The 22,957-nt window shown below is 32.0% G+C and overlaps 1 protein-coding gene across 1 annotated transcript in view; it reads right to left on the bottom strand.

The window, feature by feature from the left end:
• The window catches only part of EYS (eyes shut homolog), a 1,466,842-nt gene that overhangs the window by 1,009,914 nt on the left and 433,971 nt on the right, over positions 1 to 22,957 (bottom strand). Inside the window, 1 exon segment of the mRNA XM_008684895.2 lies at positions 16,537 to 16,658. Coding sequence (XP_008683117.2) covers positions 16,537 to 16,658 — 122 coding nt within the window.

Here is a 22,957-nt window from a genome sequence, read left to right on the forward strand (position 1 = left end):
TGCCAACAAGAGGCAGTGTAAATGTTATTAGAGGGTTCTATAACTCCCTAAATCTGGCTCAAGATTTCTAAAGAAAAATAGAGCTTTTGGAAATGCTGGGAAGTAAAATTAGAGCCAGGAATACAGAACAGAGGAAATTAATATTTGTGAATTCTTCCTATGTGCAAAACACTGTATTTGGGACCATATGCATGCTAAATCAACAATATTGAAAAATAAGCATCATTCTTATTAAGACTCTGAGGCTCAAGAACACAGGGTTAAAAATGGCAGGGTTCAAAGTGGATCATAGAGTTAAATGTAAAATGCAAAACCATATAACTTCTATTAGATAACATAGGAGAAAATCATAATCTTGGGTTTGGTGATGATATTTTAGATACAACACCGCAAACATAATTTATAAAAGAAAAAAATGATAAGTTAGATTTTGACAGGGAGCAAGAATTGCTCTCCACTTCAAGGGTCCTTCTAGCTAAACTAAGAGTCAAATTGACATAAGATAGGTTAACAGGAGAAAATCAAATTTAATAGCGTACATATGGGGAATCCACACAGACATGGAAATTCCAAAACAGGCAAAATGAGGTATATATGTCATTCTCAGCTAAAGACAAGAATGTAGGGGTCTGGGACTTCAGAGGAAAGGAATGCACTTCACAGGACAATAAAAAGAGCAGATATTTGGTAATTAGATGCTTGCCCTGCCATATAGATGAGTTACTCAGATAAAATTTATTTCTGCTAATAACATTCTGGGAAAGACCCCCAACTAAAATTCTTCTGTGTAGTTAAGGGAGGGGCAGAAGTTTCTCTTGAGCCTGTAGGGTCTCAATAGTCTTCAGTTCAGAATAATGTTCATGCCAAAGTGGCCCATCTTGAAGCACCCTGCCCTTGGCCCCCACAACTTTATTAAAACTAAAAACTCTGCTCTGAAAAAGACACTGTTAAGAGTATAAAAAGATAAAGGACTTACTAAGGAAAATCATTATAAAATATATATCTGAAAAAGATCTTGTTTCTAAAATATACTAAGAAATCTTAGAACTCAGCAAACAACTCAGTTTAAAACTGGAGAAAATATTTAAACAGATACTTCATCAAAGGAGATATAAAATGAGAAATACACATAGGAAACGATGCTCAGTACCATGTATTGCTGGGAATTCCAAACAAGACAACAATGAGAAGTCACTGCATACCTATCAGAAGGACTAAAATCCAAAACGCTGATAGTACCTAATGCTTGGGGGGACTGGAGACAATAGGAACTCTCACTCATTGCTGGTGAGAATGCAAAATGGTACAGCCACTTTGGAAGATAGCCAGGCAGTTTCTTACAAAGGTAAATATATATATAGGCTTACCACAAAATTCAGCACACTTCTAGAACTAGACATTATCTAAATAAGTTGAAAATCTATGTACACACATAAAACCTGCACATGGACATTTACAGTAGCCTATTAATAATTACCAAAAATTGGAATCAACCAAGTCATCCTTCAATAGGTAAATAGATAAAAACCAAACAAAACACCTATAGTATATCTATATAATGGAATATTATTCAGCTATAAAAAGAAGTGAGCTATCAAGCTATAAAAAGACATAGAGGAAATTTAAATGCATATTGCTAAGTGACGTAGAGGAAACTGAAATGCATATTACTAAGTCAAACAACCCAGCCTCAAAAAACTATACACTATGATTCTATCTATATGACATTGTGGAAAAGGATAAAACTATAAAGACAGTAAAAAGATCAGTATTGCCAGAGGATCAAGGAAGGGGAGGATAAATAGGTGGAGCACAGAGAGTTTTTAGGGCAGTGAAACTACTCTGTATGAAACTATAATGGTAAATGCATTTATCAAAACCTTTAGACCTGTACAACACAAAAAGTGAAGCTTCATATAAACCATGAACTATAGCTAGCAATGATGTGTTAATATTTGTTAATCAGTTATAATAAATGTAGCAAACTAATGTAAGATGTTAATAATAGAAGATACCATATGAATGCAAATTTTTAATAATAGGAGAAACTGTGTATGTGAAGGGGGCAAGAAGTTACATAGAAAAACTGTAGTTTCCGCACAACTTTTCTGTAATCCTAAAACTGCTCTAAAACAAATAAAGTCTATATAAAAAAGTATTCAGAAAAAAATGGCAGGTCTAGAATTTGAACCAGATCAATACATGCTCATTGAGAAGACAAAACCTGAAATTGCATGTGAACACTAAGGATACATTAAAATTAAAAAGTGTGAAACCCAAACAGAAGATGCAAATTACCCAAAAGAATGTGCAGATTCTAAAGAAAGCAATTTCAACTTGGTTTCAATAATTAAGCAGGGCTACACAAGGAAAAATTCTCCTTTTCAAGAAATCTGTTTCTTTAAAAGAAAATAACTTGAATGAAGTACATAATTTCAATGAAAGGAATAACAAGGCATGTCTCTCCCTAAAAGTTGGTACTAGAGGATGGATCCACTGACAGAAAATAATAAGACAAAGGTCCAATAGCATTCTAAACCATAAGCAAGCATGTGGCAATCAGGATAAGAATATTTAGTAGTTATTAAAAAAAATACATTTCCAACCTGAATTTTTAAAACATGGCTACTAGGTATATGCACATTTATTCATTATAACATTAACTGAATGAACAGTCATTAATTTATTTACTCACAAGCTTTCATTAGGTTCTTGAAGCATGCAGTATGCTTGGTATACAATAGTATTCTAATGAAATGAAACACATTTGCATAATTCTAGCAAAGGAAAGGGACATAAGATAAAGAAATGGATTTAAATAACCTAAAATTGCAAATCATGGTAAGTCTAGTAAGAAAAGAATATGGGATTTGGATTGGGAATAAGACAGGTCTATTATAGACCATTTTAAGTTGATATCCAAGTCTTAAGGGCCTCAGGAGAAGAGATGAGAGATAGGAAAAATTGTAGTATATCAGGCAGAAGGAATAGCAAAACAAAAACAAAACAAAAACCTTCGGTGTGATTGAAACACTGAAGGACCAGTACAAGGTTTGGTGCTAGAAATTAGAATTATATATATATTTATATATGCGTGTGTGTGCGTGTATACACACAGATGTTTTCCCCCTTTAATTATTTTTAATTAAAATATATTTTGAGAGCCATTTATATTCATTTTTTTCTTCTAAGTTTATGGTACATGCTAAAACAATAACTGTATTCTCAATCACGGTATAGGATAAGTCAAGAATTAATGACTTGCTACAATACCACAGAAGCCTAACCTCCAGTGTATTATAAAGGAATATAGAGAAATGTTAAAATCCTAGTATATTTTATGTGAAGTAAACCCCAAAAATCACATTTCATAAGATTTTTATTTAAACTTCTCAAAATATTTCAAGTGACTCTATACCATAAACACAATCTCTTTCAGGAAAAATTAAAGAGCAAACATAATGTTTAAAACTTTCGAAGAAGGAGATGGGTAGTTCTAAAAGATCGGTATTGGTAAAGAACTGTTATAGTAGGGTATGCATTGTGATTTACTTTAAAAATCAAGACTAAATATGAAGAATAGTTAGGTTATATCAGTCATAACTTCCGACAAAAGAAAACATATGTTTTCGTCTGAAGAGAGATTTTTTTTTCATATTGAAGTAAAAAAAAAAAAAAAAAAGTATGCTTCAGTCTTTTAATACGGGACCTTGGAAAACATAATGGGGCCTGTCTTCAAGTATGGCTTTGCAAGACATAGAGAAATGTTCAAATGAACATCTCTTAAACTGATTCTGCATGAAAACTGAAAGCATAAAGTAACATGGCAACTTTGTGGAAAAATTTTTTTTGACTAGCTTACACAATGTGCTCTAGACAAAGATCTAGGAGAAAAACCACGGAATGGATTTCTGACTCTTGTTTAAGCCTTTGCTACGCATCAGTTGTCTTATTATTTTGGAAACTGCTGAATCCCAGCATGTGTTGGAAATATTAGCAAATCTTTTTAGACAAAAAATATGTGAAAAATAAACTAATTTGACAGGTGTGTTTTCATTATCCACGTTAGGTAACCTGTGAAAGATTTTACCTTCAGAGTAAAATAACTGCATATTTACTATTATAAGGTGCATTCAGGAAATATAAATATGATCTTAAAATTTTCTTTTTCTATATATTCGATGACAAACAATACTGTTTTAGAGAAGTGAGAATTATTTCTAATCAAAGCCACTTCAACATTTATGCTAATTGGGGAAGTAAATGATGCTCTACAAAGAAAAGAAATAAGCATAAAGAGAACTAACAACACAGATTTCCAATATACTAGAAAAATCTGTCAATTTATTTGCATGATCAATTCATACAGAATAAAACAATTTTGTATAATAAATGTAAATATATAAGTTTTCATCATTAAATTTATATTGGGACTCCTCCGTAACAGAAAAAGCATAACACTGAACAACTATTTTATCACTGAGAGGGAAAAGAACAGCATGTGACTATCAGAAATAATGGAAAGTGTTGAATTCTGGAGAAAGAAGTCCTACATTCTGTACCACTTTTGTTAATAACATCTCATTGGGAAAATCAACTGATCTATATAACTTTTGGTTTCCTCATGAATGAAATAGGAATAATATCAGTATATCATCTGGCCATAGTTTTAGTAAAAGGCAAATTAGAAACAGTTATAAAAAACCCTTTGTTAAAAAAACATATGAATATACATTTATTTTTTTGTGCTGAAAAGAATGGTGTTTTTTTTAAAAATAGTTTACTCAGAGATTATTCCAAAAGCACAATTTTTGAAAGTCCAATAAATAGTGGAGGAAAGAGGGTAGAAATGAGCTATGACGAGACACAGGTGATATAGATGTGCTCTCTATCTTGATTTTGGTGGTATTTACATAGGTAAATACAATTGCCAAAGCTCTTCCAATTGTGTATATAAGATCTTTATATTTTATTATATGTAAACTATAATTTAAAAAAAGAGAGAGGCGCCTGCGTGGCTCAGTTGGTTAAGCATCAAACTCTTGATTTTGGCTCAGGTCGTGATCATGGTATCCCAAGATTGAGCCTGGCCAGGGTCCCTGCTCAGCAGGGAGTCTGCTTGGGATTCTCTTTCTTCCTTTCCCTTTGTCCCTCCCCCTGCTCTCTCTGTCAAATAAATAAATCAATCTAAAAAATAAAAAATTAAAAACAATTGAGTACCTTATGTAGAGGCTATTTCTCTCTCTCTTCTTCTTAAGATCTTATTTAATTATTTGAGAGTGAGAGAGTACAAGCTGAGGTTGGAGCAGAGGGAGAAGGATAAGCAGACTCTCCACCCAGTGGAGAACTCCATGCAGGACTTGATTCCAGGACCCTAAGATCATGACCTGAGCTAAATTCAGACGCTTAACTGACTGAGCCACCTAGGCACCTCAAGGCTGTTTCTCTTAAAAGATTGCCCTGTCTACTCCCTGGAAAAAAAGGGAACAGTAAGGGAAGATGGGCTACTTAGAAAAAATGAGAAAAATGCAGGGGACTTGTGCACTTGATTATACTGTATTATTATTATTTTTAAGAATACAACTTGAAGTTCTGATTAATGACCTTTTTAGAAAAAAAGAAAATACAGATTTTGCAATAAGCAAGATTAACATTTATATTCTTTCCTCTTTTTCTACAGTTCAATAAAAAATAATTTTATTAGCAAAACCCCTAATCCTGAATTTTATATTTTGTGCCTGTCATAATCATTGCTCTCACATGCAACATCACATCTGAGGCAAACAATGACTGGCAGATCTCAATTCATTTCTAATGAATCATTTCTGTGTATTTGGATTATTATATAGTTTTTGAATATGATTTTACTTTACCACTATCTTCAAATAACATAATACCATGACACATATAACATAAAAGCCTTACTACAAAATACAGTGATTTTGATTTTCCCTTCCCTTCCTTTGTACTATTGTTATCAAAAAGCAATTTTACTTAAATCAGTGAATTCTAAAGCCTATTTGTAAAGTTATAATTGATCAGATGGATGTATTCATCTATCAAAGAAAGTATACTTACTCCCTGAGTTACTCTTTTTTTTTTTTTTTTGGATGAAATTGGAACTATGTCAGGTTCCAACTTTTCCACTGAGAGAAGGATAACTATTTAGCCTTTCATAAATTCATTGGAACCACAGTGATGGCTGTTCTCCCTTGGGAACTGAGGGGTAGGCAGTGACAATATATGTATTATTTTATATCAAAGGCAAGACCAGTTCAAAGTCATCTTAAACCATGAATTTGGAGTCACACTGAACTTGGTCTGATATTTAGGTTTGCCACTTTCTAACACTGTGATTTTGCTTAAGTTACTGAAAATACCCAAGTTTTGGTCATATGCAAAATGAGCATATCTAAAGCCTCACTGATTTTATTCTAGTACAAGATGATGTAAACTAGAAGTATCTGGTACATATAGTCTCATCAATTGCTTGTGTGAATGTAATATTAAATCTATCCACAAAATAATTTGATAAAATCTATCTAAAACTTGAAGGCTGACACACTTTGATTTAGCATTTTCAATTCCAGGAATTTATTGTCCAAATATACAAGTATATGCATGCAAAGAGGCACACATAATTAATTTCCCCAAATAATAGTTTATACCAGAAAAAGATTAAAAATTGCCTAAGTGGTCACTATGTTATATTAAAATAAAGTATGGTGTAGCTATCCAAAAAGAAGGTGAAAGATCTACATACCAACATATATTTTGTTCAAAACTCTGGTTTTTATAAAGGCAGATATTGTATTGCCATTACCTGGATTAAAATTCTGTTATGTTCTTACTGTTATATTAGTAATTATTTTACTTTTATATTAGCAGTTGGAGCTCCTATACATAAACTAGGCAAAACAAAACCAACATTTTTAAAAAGAAAAAAAAAAAACCAAATGTCTAGTAAAACGACATAATTTTGTATTTTCACTCAACATGTTAAAAACATGCTGATTAACATAGATTTTTACTTCTACTCATTAAATTGCAAACATTTTTTCACTTATATCCATGGAAAAATTTTAAACATTTCCTTATAAGAAGCATGAAAAGTTCTAATATATAGTGTTTCATAACATAAGGCATCTAGGATGCATTTACATAAATTATAAACTGAGAGGAAGAAAAAAAATCATATGGTCAACTGGGAACAAACCTTCACACTGTCTGAAAGTCTACTTTGTAGTGTCCATAAGAAAAGCAGGCCAAAGCATCAACCTGGATGCCAATTACACAGACAGCAAAGGAGCCAGATGCTGTTGGCAAAACATGCTCCAGAGTGTGGCATCTGGGTCCAATAACTGCCATACAGAGCCCCATCTGTAGCTAAAGCTGTTGACTCTGCTTTGGGGGAAGAAAAATCAGAAATAAAGAAGGCAGTTAAATTCTAAACCATGCCAGGAATAGCAGAAGGCAGGTTGCAGTCAGCATTCAAATTACATCCCTAGCCCATTTTGCTTTTTAATGTCTTGAAACTGTGTAAACACTAAACTACGTTAACTCCAGTTGTTTAGAGATGAGCACATATAGGTAAGTTCAGTAACTCAGAACACACAGATCACTTATAGAGATTTGATATTCCCGCAAATACTCATTTTCCTAACATTTTTGTTCTCAAGGAATAAAGCATATAGTCAATGAAATGTAATTTTCATTTGATCTATTAAAATGTATTGCTATGTTAAGCACTCATTATGGTGTGCAACGTGAATTTCTTCAAAAGCATGGAATTTAAGAATCTTCACTGAAATTTCTGATGTTTTCTTTGGACTGACTCTTCACAAAATGAAGTAAGAGAGTCTTTGTATCTTTTACTGAGTCTTCTGAAATTTTTGTTCAGTGGAAATTTGTGAGAAACCTTCAAGAGCTCTAAATTTTAACTAAATTCTTTCTTAATTACAAAGAATAATGTAATCTCTTTTTAGTGGTCTCCATTTATTTTACACATAAATATATAAAATGAAATGAGTTAATATCAATATGATCCCACAGATTCATCATTTATAAAATGTTGGTCTAGTCTTATTCATACATGTATTTTTGAAAACATGATAAATGTTGGGAGTAATAAAAACTAGTGATATTTAGAGTTTAATACATATCAAGAAATGAGCTAAATACTTTGTGTACAGAATTTTATTTAATTATCATCATAACTCTGTGAGGTATAACTATTATTCATATGTTCTACATTAAAAAAAAAAAAACCTGAAAGCTTAAGGATATAAATAAAATTCCTAACCCAATTCACACTAATCTTTGAGGATAGAACCAAACTTGATATCCTATATCCAGACCCTAGAATCCATGCTTTCTCTGTCTCTGTCATCTCTGTCTTCTCTTTCCCCCGTATAAATAATATAAAACATAATTTGGTATAATCACTTCAGTAATGGCAGAATAAAGATTTCTGAAAATCTAGTCTTCCTTAAAAGAAACAAGAACACTGACAATATGGTCAAATCTACTTTCCCAGAACTCTGTAAATTAAACTAAAGGCTTGCAAAAGTCTGAGGAGTGTTTATTCAAGAAAAATGGCTGACTCTCATAAGCACAGTCACCTTTGTAGTGGTTACCCACAGTATTCCCATTCCCCTTTCCCCAGCTCTGCAGTAGACTTGAAAACCAACAGCACTACAATTATGGCATCTGTGAAACCAACAGCCTAACTAACATCCACTGAGGAGCAGGACAGGTTTGGAGCTCACGCAAGAAATCTTTCCCAGGAATGTCATTATTTCATTGGTCTGGTAACTAGATGAAAAGTTCCATTTTCAGGAGTAGACTTTATTTGACCTGACTCAAGCTTACCTGGGATCAAAATGAACTGAGCCTCAGAGACCTGTGGGACACCATGAGAACATTAATATACACATGTGAGAGTTCTAGAATCAGAAGGGAGAAAAAAAGACCTAAAATATTTGAAGAAATAAAGGCCAAAACTTCCTAAATTTGATGAAAAATATTAATCTACACCACCAAGAAGCTCAATGATCTCCAGGTAAAATAAACTCAGACACAAAAGTCTAATCACATGATAATCAACCTGTCAAAAAAACAAAGTATTTTGGTAGCATCAAGAGAAAATGATTCATTATGTACAAGGGATCCTCAGTACAATTAACAATTGACTTATCAGGAACCATGTAGTCCAGATGTACTTTAAGTGCTGAAAGTAAAAGATTGTCAACCAAGAATTTGATATCTCTTAAAACTATCCTTTAAAGGAGAAATTAAGACATTCCCAGATAAAACAGAACTGAGAGATTTCACTAGCAGCAGACTGCCCTATAAGAAATAGTAAACAAAATCCTATAGATTAAGATGAAAAGATACTAGACAGTAATCTGAATTTACACACAAAAATAAAGAGCACTGGTAATGGTAACCACATAGGAAAATATAAAAGACAGTATAAAGGTATTTTTGCTTATTACTTTTTCGTTTCCTATCTGATTTAAAAGACAGTGCATAAAACAATCCTATAAAATTGTGTTGATGGGCTTATAATTAATAATAGCCTAAAGGAGGCAGCTGGGTGGCTCAGTCGGTTAAGCGGCTGCCTTTGGCTCAGGTCATGATCGCAGAGTCCTGGGATCAAGCCCCACATCAGGCTCCCTGCTCAGTGGGGAGCCTGCTTCTTCCTCCGCCTCTGCCTGCCCTTCTCCCTGCCTGTACTCTCTATCTCTGTCAAATAAATAAATAAAAGCTTTAAAAGAATTTAAAAAAAAATAGCCTAAGGAAGTGGGACGGAATGAAGCAATGGTGGAGCAAAGTTTTGGTTTACTACTGAAATTAAGTCAGTATTAATACTATGTAGATTGTTTTAAGTTAAGAAGTTAATTTCAATCTATAGGACAACCACTAAGAAACTAAGTAAAAACGTATAGTAAAAATAAAAAGGCAATTAAAGTGTAACACCAGAAAAAACCTAACATAAGAGAAGGCAATAATGGAGGAAGAAAGGAACCAAAAAGATATAACATATTTAAAATAAAAGGAAACCACATATATAAAACTCTATTTCATTAGTAATGCTAAATGTAAATTAAGTAGACATTTCAATAAAGATAGAATGGACAGAATGGATTCCTAAAGACAGTCAAATCATAGCCTATCTATAAAAGACAAGCTTTATATTCAATGTCACAAATAGGTTAAAGATAAAAAGTTAGAAAAATATATACTATGCCATCAGTAATTAAAAAAGAGCAGAGACAGCTATACTAATATCAGGCAAAATACACTTTAAGCAAAAAAAGGGTTACTCAGGACAAAGAAGGACATTTTATAAATATTTAAATCCATCAGTACGATCTAACAATTAGATCTTAGAGCCTTAAGATCTAACTTAAGGAAATGAAGCAAAATGTGCAGATTGAAGGGATTAATAAATAATTCGACAATAACAATTGCAAACTTTAACTCTATAATGGATAGTAAAAATTGGCAGAAGATGCAGGATGTGGAAGACTTGATCAATATATAAACCAACAAGACCTAAAAGACCCCTATAGAACATTCTGCATACAACAGTAGAATATGCACTCTTCTAAAATACAAACAGAACGTATATTAAGTTATAATATAAGCCTCAGGAAATTTTAAAAGATTTAACTCACACAAAATAAATTTTCTTGCCAAAGTAAAAGTCGAAATCATAAGAAATCTAGGGAATTCACAAATAAGTGAAAATTAAACAACACATTACCAAATAACCAATGAGTCAAAAAATAAATAACATAGGAAACTAGGAAATATTTTGAGATAAATGAAAATGAATATACAAACTATCAAAAAAATTATAAGATGTAGCTAAAGCAGTGCTTGGAGTGAAATTTACAGCTGTAAACACCTGTATTAAAAAAACAAACAAAAAACAGAGATCTCAAATCAATGATGTCACCATTCACCTACAGAAACTAGAGAAAGAAAACTAAACCCAGACCAAGCAGAAGGAAGAAGATAATGAGATTAATGAAATAGAGAATAAAAAAGAATAGAGAAAAACAATGAAACTCAAAATTGGTTCATTCAAAGGACAAACACTGAACTAGACCGATGAAGAAAAAATAGAGAAGACTCATACTACTAGAATCTGAAACAGAAAGACAATGAATTACTATAACCTTATAGAAATAAAAGGGATTCTGAAGGAATACTATGAACAATTACATACCAACCAATTATATAACCTAAATGAAATGGTCAAATTCTTGGGAAGATAAAAACTTCCTAAACCACCTTAAGAATAAAAAGAAAATCTGAACAGACTTATAACAAGGAAAGATATTGAATTAGTAATCAAAACTTTCCCACAAAATAACCCCAGGACCAGATGGTGTTACTAGTGGATTTCACCAAAGCTTTAAAGAATAATTTTACCAGTTCTTCTATAACTCTTTCAATGGAAAAGGGATAATTCTCAACACATTTCTGTGACCAAAATTATCCTGATACCAAACCCAGCCAAAGATATCACACACACAAAAAGAAAACTGCATGGATATAGACACAAATTTGTTCAACAAAATATTAACAAACTGAATTCAGCAACATTTTAAAAGGATTATATAATATAACCAATTGGAATTTATACTAAAAATGCAAGATCGGATCAAAATTGTAAAATCGGTGAATACAGTGCACCATATTAATATGTGCATCAAAAACATTTGATAATATCCAAAATATTTTCATAAAAAAGACAATGTCTAGAATGTGCTAAAGGGCACCAGTGAAAAATCCACAGCTAACATTATACTCATTGGTAAAAGACCACATGATTTTCTTTTAAGCTCAGCAATAAGACAGGGGTGTTCATCCTGCCACCTCTATTCAACGCTGTATTGGAGGTTTATTCAAGATAATTAGGCATGGGAAAAAAAAATCCAGATTGGAAATGTAGAAGTGAAACTGTCTCTATTATCAGATATGGAATATTTTGACGATTCTACAAAAAATTATTAGAACTAATAAATGAGGTCACCAAGGCTGCAGATTTCATGACTGATATACAAAAATCAGTGGTATTCCTATACATTAGAAAAGAAAAAATTTTTAAATGACATTAAGAGAACAATTCCATTTTCGATAATATCAAAATGAATCAAATTCTTAAGAATAAACTTAACAAGGGAATGGAATACTTGTACATTGAAAACTACAAAAGGTGGTTGAAAAAAATTGAAGAAGCTATAAATAACTGGAAAGACATTCCATGAACATGTACTGGAAGACTAATTATTATCAATAATAGCAATATTTTCCAAATAGACATCCATATTCAATGCAAACCCTATTAAAAATCCCAGTTGTCACTTTTTTTCTGCAGAAATTGGTAAGCTGATACTAAAATTCATATGGAAATGCAAGGGTCTCAGCCAACACAAAATAATCTTGAAACAGAAAAAGAAAGAAAGAAAGAAAGAAAGAAAGAAAGAAAGAAAGAAAGAAAGAAAGAAAGAAGAAAGAAAGAAAGAAAGAAAAGAAAGAAAGAAAAAAAAAGTTAGACACTTCTGATTTCAAAAGTGCTAAAAGCTACAATAAGAGAAAGTGGTACTGAATTTAAAAAAAAAAGAAAAAAAGAAAAAAAAGACAAATATCAGTGAAAGAGAATTGAGAATGCAGAAATAATCTCTCATGTTTTTGTTCAAATGATTTTAAGGAAGGGTGCCAAGACGATTTAATGTAGAAAAATATCTATGTGCAAAGGAATGAAGATGGACCCTTGCCTCATGCTATACACACACACAATAATTAACTCAAAATGATTACCAAAATATAAGTGCTAATACTGTAAGACTCTTAGAAGAAAATAGTGGAATATACCTTTGTGACTCTAAGTCAGACAACAGTTTCTCAAATATGGTGCCAGAAGTGGAAGTGACAAAAGAAAACATAGATCAGTTGATCTTCATAAAAATTAAAATTATGCTGCAAAGGGTACCATTAAGAAAGTGAAAACATAACCCACAGAATGGGAGGATAATATTTACAAATCATATCTGATTAGGGACTTGTATCCAAAATACATAAAAATTCCTAAGAAAAGGACAAGCCAATTCTTAGATGGGCAAAAGTTTGAAGGGATATATCTTCAAAGAATATATGTACACCTCGTCAAAAAGCACATCATAAGATGGTTAATATAATTTGTCCTTATGTAAATGAAAATCAAATGTACATTGGAATACCACTTCACACCCCACTAGGATGGCTAAAATGAAAAGACATACATCAATAAATATTGACAAGGGTGTGGAGAAATCGATACTCTTATAGCTCGCTGGTAGGTTTGTAGAATAGTGCATATACTTTGGAAAAGACCTGAAAGTTCCTCTAAAAGTCAAACATGGAGTTACTATGATCCTGCAATTCTCCAGTTAGTTACATATTCAAAAGAATTGGAAATATATGTTCAAACACATACTACTTGTGCGTTAATATTTGTAACAGCATTATTCATAATAGTCAAAAAGTAGGAACAACCTAAATATCCACCAACTGAAAAAGAGATAAAGGTGTTGTAACCATACAATGTTGTAATATTAATTGGCTATATAAAGGAATGAACTACTGATACTTGCTGCAGCATAAACCCTTGAAAACATGATGTTAAGTGTGATAAACCAGTCAAAAAAGATCACATAGTCCATGAGTCCAGTTATGTGAAATGTGCAGAATAGGTAAATCCATAGAGAGAGAAAACAGATTAGTGGTTTTCAGGGCCTAGGGGATGGTGATGAAAGTGTTCTAAAATGAGGTTGTATAATGGTTCTACTTCTCCGTGAATATAATAAAAACTCCTGAATTTTACTCTTTGAAAGAGTGACTTATAAAGTATGCAGATTATGTCTCAAGAAGGTTATCATAAAAAATAACTTGGTAAGGAAATTCCTAAATAGTGAGTCATCTTATTTATATATAACACATGTAATATACAAATTATGCTCACTTCATTGATAGTGTTTAGTGAATTCTCTCCTCTTTTTACAATCTGGTAAAGCCAATGTTAATATAACATTAATTGTAACACATTATTTTTAAAATCACAAAGAAGAAACACAATCAAAAAGCCTACTTCAGTTGGACTTCTAAAAAAATAAAACACAGTATCTTGGAAGTAAAATCAGTAATCTATTAAAAATCTGAGGAATGAGAAAATGACTATGAGAGTTTGTGTTAATTTAAGTGGCAAAGTCTTCTGATACATTTATAAACTTAAGTCATTAAGAGTTTACAATTAGTGGTGTCAGAGTTATCCGGAAAGACTGATTATGTCTCATGAATATTAAAAGAAAGTATATTTTAATTAAGTCTTATAAACTTTGTTGCTTGTTTTGTATTAGATTTTAAGATATCTGCATCAAATAGCAAATAGCAATTATCTAAATAAAAGTACTATTGTGTTGGATAATAAATTAATATTTGAGTCTTCTCGTTCTATTTGATATACATTATGAAAATAATATATTTTGGACAAATAGGTGGACAAGCATAGGTAATATATTTCACATTAACACATACATCATATATTTTTCTCCACACATATTTATGATACTGTATTTTGGGAAAGAGAAAGCAAAAGTAACATCCAGTATATCCAGGAGCTGGTCAGGCACTGGAAGCTAGGTTTATAGCTACATCTTGGTGTTCTCCTATTGAACATTTCAACAGACAATTTCACAGAACATCAAAATGAGACAAAGCTACTCTATGACCCTGATTAATCATTACAAAGACAAGCCTACCCCTTAATCATATCTAAATACAGACAAAAACTTGAACATTATCTAAACAACAAGAATAGCCAAACATTCTCCTGTCATGGTTGATATAAATGATTGCTGCCTCTTTAGAAATTTTCGCTTTCAACTCTGTCCAGTCTTCCTTTCATCTAGGTAAGATTTATTATAAATATAGATAATTCTTCCCACTTCCTGAAGGTCACCTTATCCAGGCCAAGGGCCCACTTTCTTAAATGCTCCCCAAAATTATATGTCACAAGCTCAAACCTCTAAGTCTTTTCCAGCAACCTTTTACTGAGATGCCACATGGATTTACATAGTGTATGTTCTCTCTTATGGCATGATTATGATTTATTAACCCAACTTGTTCAACCACAGGTATGTTCCTGCTGGTGTTTGTCTGGAGGTGACTGACAGTGTAAGTACACACAAACACAAAGGCATAAACAAATTATCTTAGGAAATACAGAAAAAGCTGAATGCTAAAAAGTATATAACAGAATCTTTGATATATATATTATATATCATACATTGTGGTTATAATTAATAGTCGTTTAAGAAAAATAAAATAAGCATATACAACTAGGGGAGGTTTTTCTTTCTTAGCTCAACAAAAGTTGATTGTTTCTCCTACAATATAGATGGGAAGACAGTTAATGTTAATTTGTGATATGTCAATTTTAAAAATTGATAATTCACAAAAAATAGCTCTGGATTTTTAAAACTTTCTATATTTTAAACTAATGTCAACTACTGGCATTTTGAGTTTTTCTACATTAACAAAATTGTTCATTTTTTTCTCTTACTTAAACTATTGCCAGATAGTTCAGAATTGTCTTTAAATGAAATAAACTATCTATTGTTGATCAGTCTGGATCTTATATCCCATTTTAGTCACCAAAAATGAGAATATTTTTGACAAAATATTTGTCAAAACCCTTACATGCTTGAGATGATCCAGAATCATCAATTGTAATCACAAGACGAGACAGTGTGTGAGTTATTTTAGAGGACACTCTGAAAACATTTTGATTCATCCCTGAAAAAATAATCATCCAGGTATATTTGTATTCAATTAATCTGCTTCTGTGACCAGAAGAAAATCAGTCTAGTTATAGTACACCTGGTTTTGCATCTACTTGAGAGACCTGGAGTTCACCAAACAAGTTAAAAATGAAGGCTATTTTACCAATATATATTCGGTTATTAAACTTTTGGAATATTAGGAATAGCTATTCAGAATTTCCATTTAGGGCTTCTTCAGATTTCTTATCTAGAAACTAATACAATTGGATTATGGAAAATGTGGACTAATTAATGTAAAATTTATCAATAATTTGGAAAAAGTAATCCAAATTCACGATAATCTCTGGGTAATAAAATGAAAGTTTTAATTCAACAGACCCACGAAGGAGTCATATGGTGGCACTCATTTTGCATGGAATGATCCAAAACACTCAGATGACAAAAGCATGTTTTGAAGAAGTATATGCATTTGTAACACGTGCCAGATCTGGACATTGTATTTCCAAGTTTAATTGTGTTTGTAACTTTTTGACACAAATTTCAAATGACTGTTGACACTATCTTGTTAGGAAGTGGCTCTTCATCTTGAGATCATTATTTTAATTAATGGATGAAAAGAGAAAATAATATCTGGAATTATCCCAAGGACAGTGAACACTCCAAGTAATTTCATGAAGAAAATGATAAATACATTACTCACCGATAGCTATTGTAGAGGTCAATACAGATGGAATTGTTCTTACAAGGATTCATTTTGCAGTCATTGGATTCTTGTTCACAAAAACTTCCTTTCCAACCAGCTAAGCACACACACCGGTAGCTCTAAGGGAATATGAAAATTATACAATCTTTATGTTATTTCTTGCTATTAAGACTATAATACAGTCATTACTCCTGGCTATTTTGATCTCTGTCAATTTATGCCTATTTTAATATTTATAGAATGTCAATACTTCCCAAAAATTACTTTGACCACAGTTTTAAAAACTATGTGAACAGTATTAATTAGTATCTAATTCAATAAAAATAAATATGCATTATGTTCATGACATAAAACTCTTGGGTTTGTTAAACATCTTAATATAAAAATAGTGTATTAGTAATACGAGGTTAGTGATTGTGTAAAACTAAATAACTAAATATATAATTCAGCAACTAGCTCACGAGTTTATATATATAATATATATGTATGCATATATAATATATATACACATATATATACATATATATATATATACATACATATATGTATATACAACAAATAAACCTTCTGACAGTTTTGTGACATTATTTACAAATAATTAATCTGTGTCAATCCAGTCTTGTTGGTCAACTGAAGTTGCAAAACTTTGGATATCATTTTTCTAAGAGTGGAGAAGACTGATAACAATATTCAAAATACTAAAAGTAAAATCACTTTTCCAGAATTGGGAAAACAAACAAAAGAAAACATCTCAAAGCACTGTGGGGCAATAATTTTTATATTAGAAATATTTTCAAAGAACAGGGTCTCATAAAAGAGTAGAATTGGGGCTCTTATATTTGGAGATTCCAGATTTAGAATAATGAAAAATACTAAAATCAATGTTAGCTGTTCTCTTAATCTTCACCGTTCCATACAGTAATCACTAGCTACATGTGGTGATAGAGCATTGACATGTGGCTGTATCAACTGAGATGTGATTGAATTTGAAGATTTAGTATGAAAAAAAGAATGTAAAGCATTTTACTAATAATTTTATTACTTAACATGTTATAATGGTAATGATTTGGATATAAAGAGTTAAACATATTAAAATTAATTTCACCCGTTCCTTTAACTTTTTAAAATATGGCTGCCAGAAAATTTAAAACACATGAAGATAATAATTTTTATATTAGAATGGTCTCATTACTTTTCTTAGAGCTGTGCTAGATGATGGCAACGCAGTTTCTCCACTTGCAAATAGAGCTAAGAAGTCTACATAGTTACACACACATATATGAGGAGCAGGAGCTCCCTGAGATTAAAGAACCTCTTCTACTTTAATATATCCCAGCTACTTGAGGAAGTCTGGCACCTAATAAATGCTTAATACGTGTTAGTTGAACACATGAAAAAGAATAAATATGATAGGAAAAATAAAAGCTGAAATAACCAAAACAGATTTCAAAATGATTCTATATGTTTGCCAGAGGTGGATAGCAAATTTGTTTTGAGCATTACAGTCAAACATATTAATCAGAGAAACAACTAAATTCATGCTCCATGTATTTGCATTTAGGTTAAAATTACTCAAATGCATGAGAAGTACCACTGAGTATTCTGCTTTGGCTTAATAGGGTCAGTTGGTTTGCTATGGTTTGTGAACAGCTGAAAAGCAGAGAGGGATGAGAGCCACCACACTGTCAACACTGGGCTTTATTCTTCACATATGTGTTAATTCTCCAGAGCACTCAGTAATACTACTCATGGTTTGCTGGATTTTACAAATAATTTTCTCATGCACTGTAGCCCCTACATTGTTAACGTTCTCAATGAGTTTGATTACATTTGGAGTTTTCACTAATTGTAGTTGGCTTATTATTTTTCCTTCCCTTTTTTGTAAGCATTGATAAAGGACTTACATGAAAACTGATGTAATGATTATATTTATTTGAAATGAAAGCAATTCTATAGTAAGCAAGGCAAATGTCTGCTGTAGGTAAATGGGGGAAACTACCCAATTCAGTGATGTAAATTAAGGCAGAGTGGGATGGATAACATATGCATAAGTCTGTGGGACAAATGAGGTGCCCTGTTCACTTTCTAAGAGGTATGAATCATTTTTGTAAAGACAAAAACACAAGTCTACTGCTGGTTTTTATTTTGACATCTCAATAATAGTTTGAAACTAATTTAGCAAGTGAGTCAAAAAGCCAATCAAATATCTTTTCCATTAAAGCCATACATTCCTTAAAAGCTAATAATTATTGGTGTTCTTGATGATTTAATAATTAGTAGAAAATTATCATCAATTTAATGGTATAATTATCATTAAAGTGTCAGGTACCACAGCAGTGATCTTTAGATATGATAGAATCTGCACAAAAAGGAAACATTAAAAAAATGACGGAAATAGATTTTTAAAATATTAAACATTAAAAGTATAAATTCTGAAGAAAGCAGAGATGAATATAAACTAGAAATAACCCAGAGTTCAAGTATTTCTATTCATCGATTGCTCACTTAATTCAGAAGCATTTTTCTGAATTTAGACACTCTTTGTACAAAGCACTTTCCCATTCAACATTGAAAAGTTAATTAATTCCAGTAATTTAAAATAATAAAGATAAAATACTATTTTAGAACCATATTACCAAAAAAACATATTGTCCAAAAATAACAAAAGAGAGTAACCACAGATTTAGGAAGCTCTCCAGACCTATGCTGGTTAAGTACAAAGAAAACTTGTCGAGGGATAATGAAAGATGGAGAGTAAATTTTAAAAGCAGCTGAGGAATAAAGGCACATTACCTTCAAAGGGCCAAGACTGACATCTTACTTCCCAATAGTGGAAGCTAGAACCTAGTAATAAATATTTTAATGAAGTGAAAGAAAACAACTATCACCCTAAAAGTCTATGTCCAGTAAAAAATACCCTTTTTGGGAAAGGAGAATAAACACATTTTTAGAAAACCAACACCTGAGAATTTACTGCAATGTTTAAGATTGTGGGTATTTGCTGACAGCCAGCCAGGATTTCAACTAAGCTCCATAAATTATTAACTATGTAATTATAAGCATGTTATTTAATCTCAACGAACATCAGAAATAACAGTACCTGATTGATAAGGGCACGGGGATGAAATGAGTACTTAGTATACAACTTCATATGATATCTGACTTACAGTAAGATACCAGTAAATTTTAACTAAAATGTTCTTTTTTTGTGGGGGAGGGGCAAAGGAAGAGGGAGAGAGAGAATCTTAAGCAGGCTCCAGACCTACCTATGTAGGTGTAGGGGCTTAGTCGCACAACCCTGAGATCATGAGCTGAGCTAAAATCAAGAGTCAGACACCTAACAGACTGAGCCACCACGTCAACCCTAAAATGTTCTTTTATCCAGTGAATTATTCAGGTAGTCTGAACCATTCCTCAGTTTCTGATTCCTGCTTCTTTGACATTTTTCTACCTGGAATACTTTTGCCTACTTCCCCCAAACCCAACTTTTCAAAGTTTATTCTTCCCTCAAGGTTAAAATAAATGTCACATTCTAACTGAACCTTGATCATTTCCTACAATATACTTTCCTCTCTCACAATTACTGTTTTACCTTTTTTTTGATACTTTTAAAGTACATTAGTTACTCATATACATATTCTGTTTTCCACTTAGTACTTATGATATTTAAATATTTTATTGTGTTTTTCTCTAATGTAAAATATAAATAAAAATATAAATTCTAAAAGGCAAGGATTTAATGTTTTGTGCTCATTTATCATCAGTATTTGGAATACTGTTTATATCTGACTAAAAGAATGGATGTTAGAACATAAAATATATATGATATTAATTGATAATATAGTCACAGTGAATATTTTGTTTAGGAACTTTTTAGATATTAAACCATCTCATTTTCCTAACAAGAAAAAGTATATTTTAGAATACATTAAAATAACCCTTCATATAAACATTCAACTAAAAACCAGTTCTATAACTCAGGATTGGAAATCCCAATAAAAGAAAAATTGGGTTAATTCCATTATAAAACGTGTTTATGTATTCAGATCATTATATTTGATTCAATCATAGTCACAAAATTTATCTTACAAAAATATTTTCTGTGTAAAACTTACTTTCAGATTACTGAAAATTTAGATACACACCAAAAGAATAAAATTAACAAAATTTTCAGATCATGGTCTCTTTCTGACACATTACTCATATCTAGGGAGAAGAACAAAGATTTCTTTTTTCTCTAATAAATTTTTTTTAAAATGAAGTAAAATTCATAGTAAATTCAGTCCTTGTAAGAATAATGAACTCTGCCAATTGACTTATAGTCTGTTTCCTTTTAATGTTATTTTAAGAATTCGTTTTAATCTATAAAGACTTACAAAATTGGCTATAGACACAAAGATTGCCAAATACTGGATATAATGATACCCGGGATTAGATATAATACAGTTAATATTTATTCTTAAAAACAAACAAAACTATGTTAATACAATTTCTTTCAATTGCAGAAAGTGATTTATCTTGGTGCTTTAAATCTAAAGTGAAATAATATTTATTATTCTGACAGAAAGTTAATGGAATATTTAAAAACAATTTCTGTAAAATGTTATAAATGCTGAATTTGATTGAATGTATTTTGAAACAAGGCAATGAAAATACATGTTAAATTGAGTGGTACTTTCAAGGCAGAACTGTTTTAGAAAAAAACAGTTTCTTTAACTTGGGGAAATGTAATATATGAAGAGAAGGAAAAGCCACATGTTAGATGTGAATGTTGATAGGGCATAAATCAAACTATATTGACCTTTTAAAAACACTTTCTAAAGGAAATACAAACCTGTAAGAAACTCAGTCATTGTTTCCAAGTAAAGATTTTTTTTTTTTTTTTTTTTTCTCGTTAGTAATAAGAAAAGCAGGGGCGCCTGGGTGGCACAGAGGTTAAGCGTCTGCCTTTGGCTCAGGGCGAGATCCCGGCGTTCTGGGATTGAGCCCCACATCAGGCTCCTCTGCTGTGAGCCTGCTTCTTCCTCTCCCACTCCCCCTGCTGTGTTCCCTCTCTCGCTGGCTGTCTCTATCTCTGTCGAATAAATAAATAAAATCTTAAAAAAAAAAAAAAAAAAAAAGAAAAGCAGATTAGTATTTTCGTGCCTATTCTAAACGAGGAAATGGCTTTAAATACACATTTCCACTTTCATTACAATGAGTTCTCTTTCCTTATAATTAATTTGCTATAATTCCATTCTCTTATTAAATCGCCTACCTTAGTAAACTATTTGCAATCCTTTCCAACGGGTTTCCTTACCTGTAACATTTTTTCTTTTTCTTTTTTTTTAAAGATTTTGTTTATTTATCTGAGAGAGAGAAAACGAGCAGTGGGGAGGGAGCAATGGGAGGAGCAGACTCCCTGCTGAGCAGGAAGTCCAAAGTGGGGCTTGATCCCAGGACCTAGAGATCATTACCTAAGCTGAAGGCAGGTGCTTAACCAACTGAGACACCCGGATGCCCCACCTTTAACTAATTTTCTTTCTTTCCTTTTCCTTCCTTCATCTTTCTCTCTCTTTCCTTTCTTTCCTTTTCTTTTTCCTTTCCTTTCCTTTCTTTTTCTTTCCTTCCTTCCTCTTTTCTTTCTTTCTTTCTTCTTTTTCTTTCTCCCTCCCTCCTTCCCTCCCTCCCTTTCTCTCTCTCTCTCTCGTTCCTTCTCTCTCTCTCTCCTTCCTTCCTGCCTTTCCTGTCTTTCTTCTTCTTCTTTTTTTAATTTTTTTTAAGAATGAGTTTAAAACTAGACTAAAAGGGCTTAGGCAACCAGTACCAGAATTTTATTCTTTACTAATAATAACTCATCTGTCATCAGACACATTTCTAGTATCCTGAATACTGCTTTCCATATTGATGCAATTTGACAACTGGAAATACAGTCTATTACCCAAAGCTTTATCCCCAGGATATATATAATGCTTAAGAATACAAAAACTGTAATCTTCCAAAAGACTATCACAAACATAAAGATGCAAAAATATTAATGAAATTCTGCTATAGATAGAGTAGATGTTTGGGACAATTACTTTTTGGCCTGAAAGTCAAATGATAATGATAATGCAAGCACATCATAAACTAAACATCGGTTATTTCCCCCCATCAGGTTTTTTCTAAAATATTTCACAGACAGGGGGCACCTGGGTGCCTTAGTCAGTTAGGTGTCAGACTTTTGGTTTTGGCTCAGGTCATGATCTCAGGGTCTTGAGAGCCAGCCCCAGATGGGCCCAGTGCTGGGTGGGTAGTCTGCTTGGGATTCTTTCCCCCTCCCTCTCCCTCTCCCTGTGCTCCTCCCCCAGCTCACATTCTCTCTCTCTCTCTCTCTCTCAAATAAATAAATCAATAAATCAATAAATAAATAAATAAAATCTTAAAAAATATATTTCAC

Source organism: Ursus maritimus, unplaced genomic scaffold, assembly GCF_017311325.1.
Source record: "Ursus maritimus isolate PB19 unplaced genomic scaffold, ASM1731132v1 scaffold_29, whole genome shotgun sequence".
Classification (NCBI taxonomy): Eukaryota; Metazoa; Chordata; class Mammalia; order Carnivora; family Ursidae; genus Ursus; species Ursus maritimus.